Raw genomic sequence first — 19305 nt, forward strand, 5'->3', positions numbered from 1 at the left:
TAATACACGTTTAATTAATTGGACCTAAAACAAATCAAGGAATAAATCTTGGTTCATGTCCAAATGGAACCAAACCATTTCTTGATATTTTATTATATTCAAAATTTATATTTATTTATGACTTATTTCATAAACCTCTCCTCTCTTCTATTATCTCTCTCCCAATCTTGTCATTCTCACACACATTGTCAATATCTGAGACTTGTGATCTATTTTGTATCCACCTGCCATAGCTTGTAAGCCATCCATCCTACTATATCCCTTGTGAGAAACCACTGTTGGGTTCCCCTTCGGTGCGAAGCTACTTGCATAATAACACAGCTGCACTTCATACCTCACTTCATGCCCTCATACTATGTCCCTTGCACTCATAATCGAAGCGTTGAAAGAATTTTTGCTTCATCACACAGCCTTCTGAAACACCTGCTTTGCTTAACAGTTGCATATCGCAACCTTGGTTAGCATTTTTCTTGGTTGCTTTGTTTTGAAACTGCGTATCAAAACACACATTTGAAAACCTTTCCATTTTTATGCCCATTCATTTAGATTTTCTTAGGCTCTTTTATATATTTTATGGTTAAATTTTATTTCCATTTTCTTGGTTGAAGTGATGGATGTCATCTGTAAACGTTAAAAAAAAAGAAAAGGTTATACATATATCAAATTAGATTTACTTATTACATGATCAGACTCTGCTTTACAAATCCTGTCAAGTGTTATTGCAGCATTATAACTTGTAATTTATAAATTTATGTGCTAATTATGTTTCTCAGGTAAGAGGTCAAATAAAACTACTTAATAGTGGCAGCATTTGCTTTGGTCTATATGATTACCCAGTTTCAGAATTTGAATTGGTTGCTGAAGAACTTCTACTAAGTGATTCCGTAATAAAGGCATGTATCTTCTCTGAAATATCATTTTATTTTGCATTTTCAGCTTGTTTTAGGTTATACATTCCACTTGAACAGATGAAGGACTTTTCATGGCAGAACTGTGGTTCCTATGTTTTATATCTTTTGTTGAGTTTTTGTTGAATGATTAATTTTCTAACCTCTGATGCTTTCTTGTTTGAAGGAGTTGATACTTCTTGACAATTTAAATTAACAAGGGCAACTTCCATACCTCTGTACTTTTTCATTTATCCCTCAGCCGTCCCTGCGACCCCTCTTAAGTGCTTTATAGGTTTAAGTGAATGATGCACTTAGAGATTCATATAGAGAATGATTGTGCGACCTTAAGAAATATCTCAAAAGTATTGCTTAGCTTATGCGAGAAAAGTTATTTTGTAGTTTATTATGCACCACCTTTGCCACAGTTGTTGCATCACTTTGTTTGACTAGCATATTTTTTCCATGTCACGAATCACATTATATTTTCGAAAAAGCACATGTGCTGTTTTGGTAACCATAAGATGGGCTGAACAAGCATTAGATTAATACCTATCATCTTTAATTTTAACCAAACCCTTTTTAGTGTGAACATAATCTTGATTCATCATCATCATTTGCCTTTTCTTAACTAGGTACATTTTTTGCAAGTCCTGAACCATTTAGTATTTATAAAAAGTGCATGCACTGTTTTAGGGCCCGTTCGGGGCAGCTTATTTGGTGCGGTGGCGTTTTGAAAAACTGCATTTTGGCAGCTTATGCGTTTTTTGGCATTTTATGCTTTTTGAAAACGCTGAAAACAGTATTCTCACACTGAATAATTTAGGTGCGGTGGCAGCTTTCTGATTGTGGTCTAGCTTTTCCAAAAAAATAAAAATCTGTAATAGCCGCCGCACCTAGCTTATCAACAGATTATTTTTAATTAGCTTATGTAATTAGCTTATCAATAGATTATTTTTAATTAGCTTATCAACAAATTATTTTTAATTAGCTTATCAACAGATTATTCAATAAGCTACAACTACCCCAAACAGACCCTTAATAACCATATTAAGTGTTTAAGAAGCATAGGTTTGGTACCTGTAATGTCTATTGCCAACCAAACCCCTCTTCTTGTGCTAGCAATGATACCGGAGTTAAACAAACAACAATAGACAAACAATTATTATTACTAATAAAGCCAATAGTCGATTACAACTAACACAATTGATAGAAAAATAACAACTTACTCAACAATCCAACTCATATTAGGGTGAATCTTAGGGTGGTGGCTGTGATCAATGAAGGGTGGACAGTGGAGGGATTGTTGACGAGGTGGTTGACAAGCAAAAAACAACAAGACAATAGTTTTCTGAGTTTCAGATAGCAAATAGAAAACATATATTAACATCACACGGCTGTCCGCGATGATGGCAACAAAGGGGGAGGTCTAGAACAACAACGATAGCTATGATGGAGTGTTGGAAGCAAGTCATCGGGGAAGGTAGCCTAGCAGGCGAAAAGTGCTTCATTGCTCCAACACCAGGTGATTAAAATTTATTGTAATAGCCTCAAGGACCGAAGCAGGCATAGTAGTTGGGGTCCCATATGAGCGCTCATGTTTCTTAGCATTCTTGCTTCTCCAACTTTGGTAAACATCGTCACAGTAAATTTTGCCACTGAGGAGAGTACCCTTGGGAAAAGAGCTAAAAAACTGAAGAGCTTGCTCGATAGAATTAAATTCAACATTCGAAAACCCCATTTATCCAAGATGTTGAGAATTTCACGAAGCACCTTACAATTAGCAGTTATGTGGCTGGTATCCTCGATGTCTTCACAGCTCCAGGGGCATCTATAATCATCGCCAATATTGTGCTTGCATAACCATGAATTTGTTGGCATAACATCTTTGAAGATTATCCAACAAAATATGTACTCACGGGGATGGAGATGAAGTTTTCCAAGCCATTGGGTACAACTTGGGACCTCCTCGAACAATTTGCAGTAAGCAATTTTGGTAATAGTGTTGCAAATAAAGCAAGAGTCCAATATCAAGCGACAACATTCTTTTAATGAGAAAAATAAGTTCTGAACCAAAAAAACGTTCCTGTTGAGCATCATTCCAGTGGCCTTGGATCAAAAAGCTAGCAACCACCACATTCACATCCAAATATAGATTGACAAATGTGGGTCATCGTAATAATGGTAGATCCATAATTCAAATCTGCTTGAAAGCATTATCCTTCCTACCATTGCCAATTTGCCATATGATGTAATTCCCCAAACTCTCTCCACCACTCATTAAAAGACGAGAAGATGTGGACATCGCAAGGCCCTGCATGGGTATCCAGGGGTTATGGCCATATTTTTCACGCAGACACCTAGAATAGAAACTCTTAGGTTTTGAAAGAAGATCCTAGAATAAACGAGTCCTTAACAGGCTTTTCCAGTTCACCCTTGAGTGTAAACTGATCCCACCAACTTCTTTGGGCCTACACATATCATCCTACTTAATGTAATGCAGGCCCTTTTGATTAGGCCCCTTATTTCACAAAAAAATATCTGATCCCACCAACTTCTTTGGGCCTACACATATCATCCTACTTAATGTAATGCAGGCCCTTTTGATTAGGCCCCTTATTTCACAAAAAAATATCTACATGATTGTTTCGTCAGGTTGAAAATGTTTTTGGGAGGTTCAATATTAGATACAAGGAACATTGCCATGGGAATTAAGGATGTCTGATAAGCATGATGTGCCCAGCCAGGGAGAAATGCTGATTTCCTCAGGCCTGCAATTTATCGATGGCTATATTTGAGGGATTGGGTGTTGCTCCTGTTGTTTCTCTCTCCCGAATTGGTGATTATATTCCCTTATCCCCTTCACATCCGTCCCACTTTGCTGCTACACTTTCTCCCTCGCCGCAGGTCGCATGACAACAATTTTTTTACTGTCTTTGCCCCGAGCCACCTTCCTCTGGTTATTTTGAGGTCCACCAAACCCCCATTGCTGCTCCAACTCTCCAGCCTGCCGCCATCGCCTCCAGTCCGCTGCTAACCATGCTGCCATTCCCCCAACAACCCACACAGTCCTTCCCGATCCACCGCCGTCTCCTTCCCAACTTTGCTCGCAACCTCCTCCACCGGCTGGCCAGTTGCCGACCAACTTTCTACTGCGTCCTCGTTGCAACTGCTTTCGTTGCCACCTTCCCCTTGCTGCCATCAACTCGAACAACCCTCACGCATCGTCCTCAGGCTGTCTACTCACTGCTCGACAATGGGGAACCGGCGAACCGCTGCCTAGCTATTTCTACTTGCCAATTTTCTTTTCCACCCCGCGCCACCGCTATCACCAGTGATCCGCCCTTGTTGAGTGCTTGTGTGTGTCAATTGCTATTTTTTATTTTAGTGTTTCTAATTTTAACCTCTATTTGCTTGGAGTAATCATATTTACTTTTTCTATTGTGGTTTGAGTTAACTCTGGTATCATAAACTCGCGTCAAAATTGACCTAAAACATAACAAATAACATATATACATTCTTAGGTTAAAGTGGAGTGGGCTCGCTCCAAATAGGGGGAATTGTGCACAAGGAAGGACAACACAATCCTTTTCTTGCCTGGACCAGGCCGGTCGGCGTGTGACAGTTGCAGCCTGAACAGGCATGGCTCCCCCGAGTCGGGCATAGGCGCCCCCGTGCTCCCAACTTTCCGCATTAAGGCAACGGGAAAGTGTCCCCCTTCACATCAGTCTCCCAGGTTTGGGGAAAATTCTACCTCCTCGTAGTATTTTGCCAAGTCGACCAAATTGCAGATGGCGAAAATGGCATAATCTTCTGGCAAGTCATCCTGTAGGTGTTTTAATTTGAAAGCACGTCCTGATAGAATAAGTATCTATCATATTTTGGCACAATCTGCGTTGGAGTTACATATCGACGTAGATTTTCATAAAGTAACCCTTGAGTCCCTAGAATTATAATTTGCTTCTTCCACTTGTACTCGACTAGATGTATTTGATATCAAGGTTGTCAGGAGGGTTCAAATATGGAATGACATCTTTGGTAGGCTATACCACACTAACACGTAAACATTCATGAGAGATATCTTTTTCTTCTTGTGAAGGATCTGAATCTCATTGTAAAATGTTCTTTACCACAAAGATTCTGAGGTGGTCTCCAACACCGCGGTTCATCCATCCTGTCTGATTCTCTGTCGGGGGTACAATGCTGGCCCGATTTTAATACTAAGTTGATTTCCTATGGGCTTCCAAAAGTGGCACAAAAAGAGTCATCTTGGACATATACAACCTCCTTTGTAGGGGCAACTCAGGTAGCGGCCTATATACATGAAAAGTTTAAATTTCTCTTAGTTGGTGTTGCATCGTAATAAATATGGGCTCGTCAGGCTCCTGACTCTTTTGGACATCTAATGCTAGTCCTGCTGGTGCTTCTCCGAACTTATGCAAAATGTAATTTGAGACACCACAATCTTGTACTTTGCATGACCGCTCATTGCCTCAGACTTACTAATTTATAAAAAAACAACTGTTTACTCAGCTGGAGTCTCTCCTGGGTTCAACTGGAATCACTGACATATCTTCCTCGTCGGCTCGAAGTTGAGAAACATCTCTGAAGACTTCATCTTCTTCTGGATCATTGTATTTCTCTTTAACTGCTCTCTGATTCGTAAAAGAGATCGTTCTCTTGGTCTCTTGGTTCGGTAGATCCATGACACTAAAAACACTCCCTGGTTGTGATGGATTTGGGACTATGGATTGGTTCTACTTATTTTCCACTCAGAACTAGTTTCTTCTCCAGCGGGGTTGGCTTGGATTTTCCCTTGGATGTACATGATTGTAAGATTCTGGTGTTGAATCTTATCTGTAAAATGTGGTGGTTGTTGGTCTCTTCACTTTTAAAATTGTTGTCTAAACTTCCGGTCTATAGTGCATTGGTAGCTACTGACGTTGCATCTCCCATTTCATCTCAGATGAGATAGTGATCTTGTTTTTTCTCTCGTGCTGACGTAGGTACTTCAAAATTTGCCACCAAAATAATATACTCTTCTTTAACTTGCCGACAATTAGTTTTACCATTTTGCTTGGTTGGGCGTCTCGACACTCAAAAACACATTACAAGTCCAAATCGACTCGATGATCTCGTTCTGATCTATGTAACCATCGAAATATGGCAAATCCACTTCAAAACTCTTACTTCTCAGAATTTTAAGGTCAAGTCTTCAGGGTAGAGCTTCTTCGTGTCTGGCGTCCGTATGATGTAAGAAATTCACTCCATTCCTTTGATCTCGGAAGTCACCGTTGTAGCTACGGGCGACCCATCTAGATTGCCTCATGTTGAATGCGGTAAGCCTCAGTTGCAGTTGGCGGGTTTCACACTACATATCCTCCATAGAAATCCTCCTGTACACATATTTGTGAATTTCCTGTTGTGAGATATACCAGTTGTTGTGGTGTATATATAGAAATAAAATAAGAGAACGATCTTGGATGAAATAAAAAATAGAACGAGAAAATTCACACAAAAAACGGTAACATAGCGGAACACACAGATTCACGTGATTTGACAAATTGCCTATGTCCACAGAGTTGCAGCAGATTTTACTACTTGAGAAATTTACATCAGTCGATCGTCTCGACTTACAAGAGTAATCACTTTGTTCTCTGTTCTTCTATCTCTGCACCAAGATACACCGAAAAAACTCTACACCGATATACACCGAAGAAGATAACTTTGTTCTCTGTTCTTCTATCTCTGCACCGAGATACACTGAAAAAACTCTACACCGATATACACCGAAGAAGATAAACTTACAAGAGAAATAAACCCAATTTCTTTTCTGCCACAAGCCACCAAGAAGAAGCCAAGGGAGAATGATCTTCTTCTTTCTTCTTCCTTCTGCCGCAAAGAACTACTTCTTGCACTTTTCTTCTTCTATCCCGAGGAAACTCGAAGAAGAACACAAAAGGTTGTGCCGTGAACTGTAGGAGAGCCGCTGCGATGCCTCTTACCGCGCACAGGTAGGCACAACTATTCGCGAAACGGCAGAGGCGGGAACAATTCCTCTGTCGCGATCGACGCCAGGCAGGAGACACATGTTTTGCGATCGGGCGCACGAGGGGGAAGTAGGATTGGGGGATCGGGATCGGGCTCCAGCACAACATTTCCCATAGCGAAATCGTTTGCTTTCTCCTTGATCAGGCTTCCGACAATTGTAGGTTGATGCAGGTGTATAGGGTTTTGTAGGGTGGGAAAGAAAATTTTTGGATGGTCGGTTTAAAAAATCAATAAATAGAAAAGTTTTGGGTGGAGATGGTTGGATATTGATGAATGCCAGAAACCCTGGTATAGGACTAAGGTTAGACTAAATCTGATACAGAATGATATTAGAGTTAACCAAACAACAATAGACAAACAAATATTATTACTAATAATCAAATAGGAATGACGATTGCAACTCACACACTTGGAAGGAAAATAAAAATAGAATCAACAATCCAACTCAAATTAGGGTGGATCTCGAGGTCGTGGTGGCGACCGGTGAGGGGTGGAAGGTGGCGGGATGGTGGACGAGGTGGTTGCAGGCAGAAAACAACAAGAAAAATGTTTTCTTGGTTTCGGGCAACAAGTATGCTGTAGATATCGATGTTGCACAACTGTCTGGGATGATGACAACAAAGGGGGAGGGCTAGAATAGTAGCGATAGCGAAGATGGAGGGTTGAAACAACGATGACAATGGGCATGGAAGACTGAACAATGGTGGTACCAAGTGGGAGGGATTGAAATAGTGGCTACGTGGTCGTGAAGTGGGTACAAAGGGGCGCTTCTCATGGCCGAAACAACAGTAAGGTTGCAAGGGGACTGAATATGAGCGGCTGGAACAACAAACAAGAGGCGGAGAAGGCGGCTAGAAAGCAGAAATTGTAGAAAACAACCAAAAGAGTTTGTTTTGCGAGGCTGCAACGGTGAAGGGGCTATCAGGAGTGATGTGGGAGGATGCGGAAGGGGGTAGGGGAAGATAATCATTACCTCAGAAGAGAGATACAACCCTCCAAGGGAGAAGCGAACGCCGGTGGCTGTCCTAAATAAACTCATGCCAAAATGGACCTTAAACAACAAAAATAACTTATATATGGTCTTAGGGTAAAGTGGAGTGTCCCAATCCAAATAAGTCGGAATTGAGCGCAAGGACCGCTCGATCCTTCTCCCACCTGGACCAAGCCGGTTGGCGTTCGACATTTGCAGCGCCCCCACGCCCTCGACTTCCCGCATTAATGCTGGTTCACGAGAAAGCGTCCCGCTCCACGTCAAGCAAACTAGACGGTACCATGATTAGTTACCAGCATTGGCCTTATCCCCATCCACATGAGGTTGGTTTTATAGATCCTTTGTTTCAACTGATGCTCATTGAATGCTTTCAAAAGCATCAAAACTTTTGAACCTATTCCGTTAAGTATATCATTAACCTTATCTTAATGTTCATGATGTTTACTATTTTGGTGATTTTATATTGACGCTTGGCTCACCTGTGGGCTGATTGGCTGCTGGAACGGGTCAACAAAGGAGGCTTAAAAAGGCCGGCGGGCCCTTTGTTCTAGGCTAGAGTTGTCGCCAAAGGGGAGGGGTTTCCTACCCCTTTCTATTTATTTACTACTATATATATATTGTTTTTTTTTGTTAGGGTTAGTTTTGGATTTGAGTTTTTTGTTAGGACAGCTTCCGACGTCCCATTTTGCTTTTTAGGTCTTTATCCAACTGCACGGAGGTGCTCTGAAAAATACTCATCTCGAGGTGGTGTGTATCCGTACTTTTATTGCTTGCTGCCCCCTACCGGAGCCTTCATGCAGGGTGTGGTAACTTACCCCTCACATTTCTGTCTACTGTCGCTAGCCCAGTCCCCCCTGTCTGCAGACTGCCATAAGCCCTCTTCCTCCTGCCTACTGCCGCTGGTTCCAACTAGTACTCCTGTAGGCTATCGTAATGCCCTTTTCATGCTGCTTCCCAGCAGCCGACCTTCCTCCATCCTCCCAATCAATCCCGCCAACCAATCACCAGGTTGCTGTCCTTCCATCATATAACCCTCCATAGTCTTTGCTTCTTCTCAAACCACGACACACCCTCACCAACCTACGTCGTTGTTTTGTGTTTGTGTCTTGTTTGTAAAACCTTTTAATTTTCAGCAATAAAAGTATTATTTGGTTGAGGTTTTGGGTTACTCTGGTATCATATATTTTAGTGTACGGACACGCATGCGCTAAAAAAAAAAGTATTGTAATCCCTGTTATAACGCTTTCTAAACAATCTGGTCGTTTGAGCTATAAAAGGTCTTACAAATATGGTTTGCTGGCTGGCTGACTCTCTCTCTCTCTCACATTGGATTTTTTGTCATAACAGGTTTATGGTGCCTTCAGAATGTATGTCAAAATGCTTCTCATGTGGGATTCTAAAATTCAGATTGATGATGGAGGTGATCATGATATTGGTGCGTCCATGCTTGAAGCTAGGAACCTTATTGTTCTAAAGGTATGAATTTTATAGTTTAGTTTATTTTCTTTAACTTTAGCGTTATGAAGTTTTACTGGTTTTCTTTTGCTTGAAAAGTAATTTATATTTCTGCTACAGCAAAATTCTGTCATCTCTTCAAATGGAGACTTGGGGGTTTATGGACAAGGACTTCTCAGATTGTCTGGCTCGGGTGATGCAATCAAAGCTCAGAGGTTATTCTTGTCGCTGTTTTATAATATAGAGGTGTGGACCTTTGTGTATGGTGTTTTTTTTTCTTCATGTTATGTTTCTAAGGCTATTTGCCTGACTTTTTTGAAGGATTTTCATGCATTGAGGTGCATGCATGTGAAATAGTTTACACAACTTTTTTTTTTTTTTTTGAAATCAGAGAAATGAATGCAGCAATATAAATTTAAGCATTTGTGCTTGTGTTTCAAGATTTTTATATCTCTCATGTTTTGCTTTTCTTATGGTTTATATTTACTAGGAATGACCATTTTTTCATTTTAATATCGAGATGCCATAATTTTCATCATTAGTCTTATGCTATTCATCTTGAAATCTGGATAAGCAAATAACACAAATTAGAAGTGCTATTGTCTTCAAGGACTGCAGCTATCTGTAAAATTGGTAAAAGTTTAATTTATGCATTTGGTTCCGATGAAGCAAATTAAGCTTAAGGAAATCTATAAAGCAAGCTTGTGATTAATTACAAAATCTGTAGTACAAGCCATTTATTTCTGTTTAAAAGCAAAAGCAGGCTTGTCGGTCAACCAATTTAATCAGCAAAAATGGTTCATTTGGTGCATCAAAATAATGGATAACATGTTTGCTATGTTTCAAAGTATTGTCAGGGTATCTAAACAAGAAAAAGGTCCAAAATAGTCTCTTGAATTTTTGGAGGGGGTTATTTTAGTCTCAGAGTCCATAAAAGTGTCAATTTAATCCTCCCATTTTCTTAAAATAGTCCCGACAAAGGACTATGTTTGCTCTAATTTAAAAAGTCTCGGTGCTAATTCAACACTGTTACGAGCTGCAAGACTAAAATGGCCCCATGTAAACAATCATTGGACTATTTTCACTCTTTGCGTGTATCTAAACTTTTGCAGTGCTATAATTATGCTGAGGAAATGTTCTGTCATTTTCACTGTGCAGGTTGGGCCAGGTTCCTTGCTGCAAGCTCCAGTGGATAATGATATAGGAAGCAGTTCGTGAGTCATATGTTTTATTTGTCGCATGCAAAATAAGGACCGCTAGTTTTTGTTAATCTTTTGCAGAACTAAATTGGCTTGAAATGTGCCTTGCTCAGGGCCGCTCAAGCGCTCTGTGAGAGTCAAACATGCCCACAAGAGCTACTCATTCCTCCTGATGACTGCCATGTGAACAACTCCTTATCTTTGACATTGCAAGTAGGTTTTTCTAAATTTAACGTGAATAATATTTGAACATTTCATCTTGTGATCTGAAATCCTTGTTTCTTACTGCGGTACCAGAAATAATTTAAATCAAATAGTTGAACATTTGACCGGAAATGTTAAAACCAGATTTGATGATTGGAAGGCCTTTTTTTTGGTCGCGTAGATCTTTTTCCTGGCAACTATTGCTATGTTTTGCCTTTATATTTTTTTCATCTTAATGGAAAAATAATAATGCATGTACAATTATACATGCTTGTGTGGAGTATGTGTGTATGCATTTATTTTTAGTTAAATCATTTGAGATTTATGTGTTGTTTATGGTAAAAATCGGGTATCACTTGGTCATTTTTGAGAGTTTCCTAACACTCAAAAATTTTTTTTCTCGTTGAGCAGATTATCTTAATTTAATTTAGCTTGTTAATTAATTTCAGTAAGCAGATTTATCATTATTTATATCTATAAATTTGCAGATATGTCGTGTTGAAGACCTTACTATCCAAGGCTCAGTGAGAGGGACTATAATTCACATTCACAGGGCTAGGACAGTTGTTATTCATACTGAGGGGGAGATAAGTGGAACCGGGTTAGGTAATTCACTGTATCCTTTTTAACTGATGAAAAAAAGGGAGCAAAAAACATAATTCTTCCTTTCTTTTTTAATCTAACCTATGTAATCAAGGACACATACTACCTTAAAATTCAATTCCCTATCAAACTAAAGGTCCTCCCTCTCCTCATTTATCAAGTTTCTCAATCCTGACCCACCCCTTACAGGCTTAAACTATGTCAGTCTGTATTCAGCCTTGCATTAAATCTTAACCCCAGCAGTCCTAAATCCTTTCCGGAATAAAAATATAAATTTAAAATTCTTTCTTCCTTCTGGTTTTTCTTGCAGTTAGCTACCCTTTCTTTTGCAATCCCACTCCAGAAGTAAAGCTGATTTCGGTTGTGTTTTAGGTTGCAAAGAGGGCATTGGTACAGGGAAATTTTTGAAGCATGGAGTGGGAGGAGGTGCTGGGCATGGAGGCAGAGGTGGCTTTGGGTACTATAATGGAACTCAAATTGAAGGCGGCCAAGCATATGGCGATGCTGACCTTCCATGTGAGTTGGGCAGTGGAAGCGGAGGATCCAATATATTTAATGAAAATGGTGCAGCTGGTGGTGGAATGATAGGTTTGAACTTTTTTTACATTAGTCTTGGTGATATGGTGGATGCATTTTTATTTAGCTGAATTCTTGTTGATTTCTTTGCTTTATATCTATTAGTATGTATGCTTTCTTAACATCTATTTTTTTTCTCAGTAGTTCTCTTTGTAATACAAAAGCTAAAAAAAAAAAATTGTTTTTGGCCTTTATTTACCCATCAAATTGCAATTTGCACTCCGTTGTAGGTTTTATAATTGTTATTTCCTACCTCAGCTGATAATAAACGTTTTTGAATATCTATATTTTTTATTTTGAATCCTATTTAGTAAGGTCTAGAGAAGTTTCTCCCTTTTACTGCTTGTTTGTTTGAGGTATAGGGCTGGTGAGGGACGGAGAGCAAGCCTCTTCTATTATTACTTCGGAAGTTATTATCTCATTTGAAAGTTTTCCTAGGTTTTAGGATCTCATATGCTCTGTTCAGTTTTTGGTTTTTCTGTGGAGATATTCAACCCATATTTTTGGGATAAGGCTAATGATGATGATGTAGGAGATAATGTCAAAATTAGTGAGTATAACATGCTAGTAACTGTTTTTAGGACTGTTTTTTGTTAGATCGTGCTGTTTATCCTTAGAAACTCTATTATTTTTTATTTGACGTTAAGTTCACTGGATTAGATTTGGTAGCTTATGTACTGCTTTATTTTCTGCTTAGTTGGTAGCTTATGTACTTTGTTATTTTCCACTGAATGCTTCTTCATTATTCAAATGATGGTTTTATAAATATTTTTTTTCCTTCCTGCTCTTCAACATTGTTACCATTCCTGAATTAATTGCTTCTTCATGCCCTCTTTCTCTTCCTAATGCTTGCTCTTTCAAAATACTTGCTCTATGGTTAAATGTGAGATTTTGCAGTTATGGGTTCCATGAATTGGCCTCTGTCCAGATTAGATATTTATGGATCTTTGAAAGCTGATGGCCAAAGCTACAAAACTATGAACTATAATGGATCTCTGATGAGTGGGTTGGGTGGTGGATCTGGTGGTACCATTCTTCTGTTCCTTCAAACACTGGTACTTGAAAAAAATTCAAGTTTGTCAGTTGCTGGTGGAAATGGTGGTCCAACTGGCGGCGGTGGAGGTGGTGGGGGAAGGATTCACTTTGATTGGTCTAATATGGCTACTGGAGATGAATATGTACAATTTGCTTCTGTTAATGGAACAATTACATCAAGGCATGTCACTTCTGTTTCGTTGATGACAACTGAACTTTTTATCATGCATAATTAATTGAATAGTTTCTGGTGATACTTTTTTTGATGATCAGGAACTAATATTTAGGCTGTAGTTTAGTTGCTTTTGAAGTATTGTGAGGCTACTATTCCTTTAATTTTAAGCTTGTCTGTTGATTGAAAAACTAAGTTAGATTTCCTATCCTTTTCTATGTCTGTTGAATTCTGTAATCAAATTGGAACTCTGCCCTGAAATTCTTAATCTGTACATGGCCTTTTCCACACTTTTGTTCAGCCCTGATATGTGCAAGGGAAGTTATCAGAAAGATCAGAATGTATATAGGCTATAAGTTTTTTGTAACGATTTACTTTTTCTTGGCCTTATCATGTAGGCTGGCAACTTATTATTTGTCTCAAAGATAGGTGTTAGCAATAATTACGCAGTTGCATTAGATTAACGCTTTGTAGGATTAGTATTGTTGAGACTTGTCTGAGAATAAAATTGAATATAATTTCGTGGTTTAGTGGGACTAGGTGTGAGTTTTTGGTCGTGAGCTCTACACTAGAACAAGGTGCTGCTTGGGATCCAAAAAAAATGTTAGTAGTTCCTTTAAAAAGAAAATATACCCAAATCACAATAGATTTTTCTTTGGCTCTTTTAGATGTTATTTGAATCATCTTAAAAATTATCCATACTCACGATGAAAGGCTCCATGATTAAATAAATATAAAGCTCAGAGCTACTAGTTTATGCGGACATATTGATAATTTATATTTCCTTTCATTAATAATCAACTTGTTCTGTAGTTCAAACAGGACCTATGGAAACATGTATGTTGAGTAGGATAAAACAATGCTGGTCTTGAAGTGAGTTTCATATGTTTAAACTCCTATTGGTGAAGTATTTAGTTGAAACAATGTAATTTAATTTGTTTATTGCTTTAGATGATTTGGCTACCATTAATCAGAAATCATATGGCTTTTTGTCATGCATGCATTCCACGTACATCCTTTTAGGTACTTGAAGGAGATTGCTTACCACAAGTATTTTATCTTTTCGACATTTTAACCATTTCGTCAAGTTCTTTCAATTGATAGTTCTTTATATTGTTGTAAGAAAAGGTTAAGCTTTTCTCCTCAATATTTATCTTTATTGTATCACATTCATACTGACACCTCTATTGACCACCATGTTTATAGCGCAGGCTTATTTGATGAAAATACTAGAATGCTTTTTTTGTCTGTTTTCTTTTATTTAGATTAGAAACTTTTTTCATGTGGGATATGGACAAGAATCATTATAACGCAACCTGATGGTGTCCAAACCTGTTCTAATATAACTTGGAGAAGTTCAGATCCTTCTTATATTTTACTCTTAAGTTTTTTTTTATTATTCTCACTGAATAGTTTTTGCATGCATTTCTTCAAATTTGTCCCTGGGCTTCTTAGAAGCTTCTGATTAGGTAGATTATAATGCTATGAACTTTATTTTGATATTTTAGATATTCAAATTTAAACATTTTGATGTTTACGGCTCATACTATCGTTTTGATACCCCAATCTTACAGGCCAACCTTTCAGAGTTTTTGAATGTGCAACTTAGCTTCTCTTTGACTAATCGGGGGACTGCCACAAGCTATGGTACTTTAAACATAGTTGCAAGTATATTCGTTGAAGTATCAGATTTTCAATGGCTCACAAAAATATATAAGACTGAGCTTCAACCAGAAGGCTAGCTCAAAAGCTAGAAATCATGAAAAAATCTTGTCAGAAATCTGGATGTCAAACGAAACAAATTTAAATAACTTGGAAAATACAAGTTGATAATTTTACCTATATGAGAAAACATTGGGAAGGCAGTCAAAATAAAAAGACATGGTAACTCAATGAGGAATAAAGTAGTCAGAACTATTAATTAATTATTTTTTTGTTGGAAGGGTAAAACTGTTATTTATCCTTTATTGCTAGTTTGGTTTTTAATAATTTTTTAGGACAGTTTCTTTATTTTTAAAAAGACTTAAAAATTGTAGCTCTTAGGCTGTCTTTATCTCAACCACTTAGATCCTTCGATTTACATTGTTGATGCAGTGAGGTTTTTTCCCTTTGTCTTCTTCGCTTAAGGATGGCTGTCCCATTTGTAATCTCTTATTGAGGATGAATTTTCCATTCATCTCTCTTGCCATGATGAATGTTGATAGATCTGCAGTGCAATTAATAATCTTTGGTTCTCCCTCTAACAACATTTCATCTTTATTCATTAGAGTTCTTTGTAGGTTATTTGAATGGCTGCAGTGTAAGATGCTTAAAATGTTAGTTATTAGAATTGAGTCTTGTTTTTGTTAAAATGTTTAGTTTTTTATTTTGTCATTTGTCCTTCGTCTGAAAGATAAAATATTCATTTATCATTTTGGATTGGTTTGGGTTGATCGTATTTTTTTGAAGGTTAGTTTCTTTATTTTTAATAAAGCTATTTCTATAATGGGTCCCAAGATCTTTTAATTCTGTGAGAGCTGATGGGCTAAAGATTTTGTTTAGCTTTTTCAAATTTCTGTCGAGATTCTTCTCCCTTTTAGGTTTTCATCTTGATTTTGTCTTTTTACCACTTCCCTTTCTTATTTTAAGAAGTTTTTATTCCTTTTGAACTTCTCAAAACTATTTTTCTCTTATCTTATATATTTTCCTCCTATACTTGTCAACAAGTCTTTATCCCACTTAGTTGGATTGGCTACATGAATCCTTTTTCTCCATTGTGCTCTATTGAGTGTCATATTTTCATTTAGTTCTAACAAATTAAGATAATTTTTTACACAAATATGCCCAAGTCTTTTCAGGTCTACCTCTGCTTTTTTTAACATAAGTAGAATCTAAAAAATCTACTCTCATAATAGTATCATCAAATGGTCGATGTTTAATGTGCCCAAACCATCTAAGACAACTCTCTCTATTCTTGTTTGCTATTGGAGTTACACAAACCCTATCACGGATATGTTCATTTCGCATTTTGTCTATAAGTGTCAGGCCACTCATCCACCTAAGCATTTTCATCTCAGCAACCCTTAACTTTTCATTGCATGTTTTCTAAATTTTCCTCCTAGACTTGTCCAACAAATAAAAATATTAAAAAGGGAAATTGAAAGCCATGATTATTTTCCTTTACATTGCCCTGTTCTTTATCAACCCATTGTTGATTTATGTCCTCGTGAGCATTTAGGTTGTTGTTCCATATTACATTAGCTTGTTTTGAATTTATTTCACACCATATAGCATCTGTAAAAGTTTGCTCATTGTGCCTCATTTGTTACCTCTAACATTGAACAAGCACGGTAGGCTGTTCTGAGGTTAAAGCATGGGACCTACATTGAAGCATGCATCAAGGGGCTTTTAATTTCATATTTTCATCACATGAAGTGGCAAAGAAATGAACAAGCCATGTAAAAATACTCATTATAAAATGTCATAATTGTTTTTAGTCTATTATACGTACTATTAAGATAATCATAGTCATCTAATACTTGGGTTTTAGAAATCCAGAGGATGATATTTAGCTAATATGTCAGTATTTTTTATGTTCTTTATAACTATCAAGTCTATCATTTAAGAAAACTTAAAGAAAACAAAATCTCTTGGTACCCATAGCAAGATTATCGGCTTGTTTGTAATGTTATTTTGTCGCACATATTTCTAAAATGCTAACATATCGTAATTTTGATTTATCGGAGAGAAAATAGAAAACATGCAATGAAAAGCACAATGTTCCATGCTCTCCTTGATTTCGTGATTAGTTAAGAAGAACTAGTCTATTTATGCATGAACGCCATCCATGATTTAACAAATGATGCCTTAGTCATCACATCTGCCAATTTATTGAAAAAAAGTCTATGGAAATCACTTTCACTTAAATTTATGCATGTTTAGAGAAAAAATTAAGGATATATACTGTTTCTCTTTTTCGAAAGTCTTTCCTTAGTTTAAAACTCTTAGAGTTTTATTGTTTCCTTTTGTGCTAAGTGTTCACTTGAAGAATGAATGATAAGCTTGTATTTTGAATTTATGTATGTTTACTTTATCACATTTTCTTTGATAAAAATTTAATATTGTTGTTACAAGGGTTTGTGTTGATATTTTCCATTCAAATTAATTTTCATGTTCTTTAACAAGTTTTTATTCTTGCAGTGGAGGACCGGGTAATAGCGGGGGTTGTAAAGGCGGGGATGGAACAATTACCGGAAAGAAGTGTCCAAAGGGGCTTTATGGCACTTTCTGCATCGTATGTTTGATTTATCTCATTTTGATGGATTTTTTATGCTTATATATTTTTTTTAATAGGGCACATTGCCATTTATTTCACATCAAAGTATCGTATCAATATTTGTTATTTTTTCATGTGTGAAAGTGCATCACATCAAAAACGTTCGTGCCATTACACTCAGTTTCTATACAAATATATAAATAATCTTTTTTATTGTGGTGATGGATTTTTTAGTCAATGGGATGTGTAGATTGATGGGCATGCCTCAAATAAATGATTCCGTTGTAGTCTATTCCATGCATAATGATTGCTTAGGGTGTACCATTTTAGTAAGGACGCCCCATAGGTTGCTTTAGCTGACGTGTACATCTATAAATGCGCTTTTTGATTTTTATGTATAATGTCAAATCATCTTTAAGGTTGATTAGGGCTTCAATAGGTGTTCAAGCATGGCATTGCAAAGGCTAGTTTGCCTTGCACTCCTCCCAAGTGGTTGCTATTACTAGAGCTTTACTTGGTGAGTGGCTTTGTTTGACTTGTGAGATGGGTAATAGTACTTCCATTGTTGTAGAGGATTATTTTCTTGCTGATTACTTGATACGGGATGATTTAAAAAGTGCATTAAAATTTGGAGAGGCAAGGATACATTTTCCAGAACAAATTAGATGAATTTTGTGTAGCAACTTGCTATTTTAGGTTAATAAATGTTGAGGATGAAGATGATAAGTTGAAGGAACCAAACAGGGCTACAAATTCAGCGATGGAGGAGAGAGCATGAATGATAAGGAATATTTCATAAATAGTAATGATGATTTTATTTTCCCCAAATGAGAATATCTCCAACTTTGTGTTTTAGACAGATTATTTGGCAACGTACTCAAAACTTGAGTGTAATAGAACTTGGAAGATTCATTATTTTACCCAAACAAATTTATTGTTTTGATCTTTAGTTTATAACAAACAGTTCACTATTCTGTTTTAATTAAAATAAATTTTGAATAATATCAACAGCTTTTTTAGCTCCTTATTTCTTATGGTGAGCATCCAGTGGGCATCCGAGTCTGGCTATAACATCTTGTAAAATCGATAATTAGGTCGTTATTTGTTTTGCATTGTTTCTTTTTCTATTTTTAATTATGTGATTTTCCATAATATGCCCTTTTTATGTAACATGTTATGTTTTCTGCTAACTTCTGCTATTATGGCATGCCCTGAGTTTGCATAGTTGTGAAAAACATCGGGTTAAAGCACATGCTCGAAAGATTCACATCGGGTTAAAAACATCGCGATAGAGTAGAGTAGGAGTACAACAACAACAACAATAAAGCCTTAATCCCACTACGTGGGGTCGGCTACATGAATCCTTTTTCTCCATTGCGTCCTATTTAGTGTCATATTTTCATTTAGTTCTAGTAAATTAAGATCATTTTTAATAGAATAAGCCCAAATTTTCCTAGGTCTACCTCTTCCTTTCTTAACACAAGTTGAATCTAAAACATCTACTCTCCTAATCGGATCATCAGATGGTCGACGTTTAATGTGACCAAACCATCTAAGACGACTTTCTTTAATTTTGTCCGTCACAGAAGCTACACCAACCCTATTACGGATATATTCATTTCGCATTTTGTCTCTAAGTGTAAAGCCACTTATCCACCAAATCATTCTCATCTCGACAATACTTAACTTATTATTATGCTTCTCTTTTAAAGGCCAACATTCACCGCCATATAGCATTTCAGGTATCACCACCGTCTTATAAAATTTTCCTTTCAGTCTAAGCGGTACTTTTCTATCACACAAAACGCCGGAAGCATTCCTCCACTTCGACCAACCAACTTGAATTCTACTATTAACATCCCCATCTATATCACCAT

At 37.2% G+C, this 19305-nt stretch overlaps 1 protein-coding gene across 1 annotated transcript in view; it reads left to right on the plus strand.

The window, feature by feature from the left end:
* The window catches only part of LOC110030356, a 60014-nt gene that overhangs the window by 21458 nt on the left and 19251 nt on the right, over positions 1-19305 (plus strand). The window contains exons 5-13 of the mRNA XM_020733027.1: positions 774-893; positions 9277-9405; positions 9505-9630; positions 10543-10598; positions 10697-10796; positions 11276-11393; positions 11763-11978; positions 12864-13182; positions 17353-17446. Of these exons, the coding sequence (XP_020588686.1) occupies positions 774-893; positions 9277-9405; positions 9505-9630; positions 10543-10598; positions 10697-10796; positions 11276-11393; positions 11763-11978; positions 12864-13182; positions 17353-17446 (1278 nt within the window). The remainder of the gene's footprint in view (positions 1-773; positions 894-9276; positions 9406-9504; positions 9631-10542; positions 10599-10696; positions 10797-11275; positions 11394-11762; positions 11979-12863; positions 13183-17352; positions 17447-19305) is intronic.

Source organism: Phalaenopsis equestris, unplaced genomic scaffold (assembly GCF_001263595.1).
Source record: "Phalaenopsis equestris unplaced genomic scaffold, ASM126359v1 Scaffold000703, whole genome shotgun sequence".
NCBI classification, from domain to species: Eukaryota; Viridiplantae; Streptophyta; class Magnoliopsida; order Asparagales; family Orchidaceae; genus Phalaenopsis; species Phalaenopsis equestris.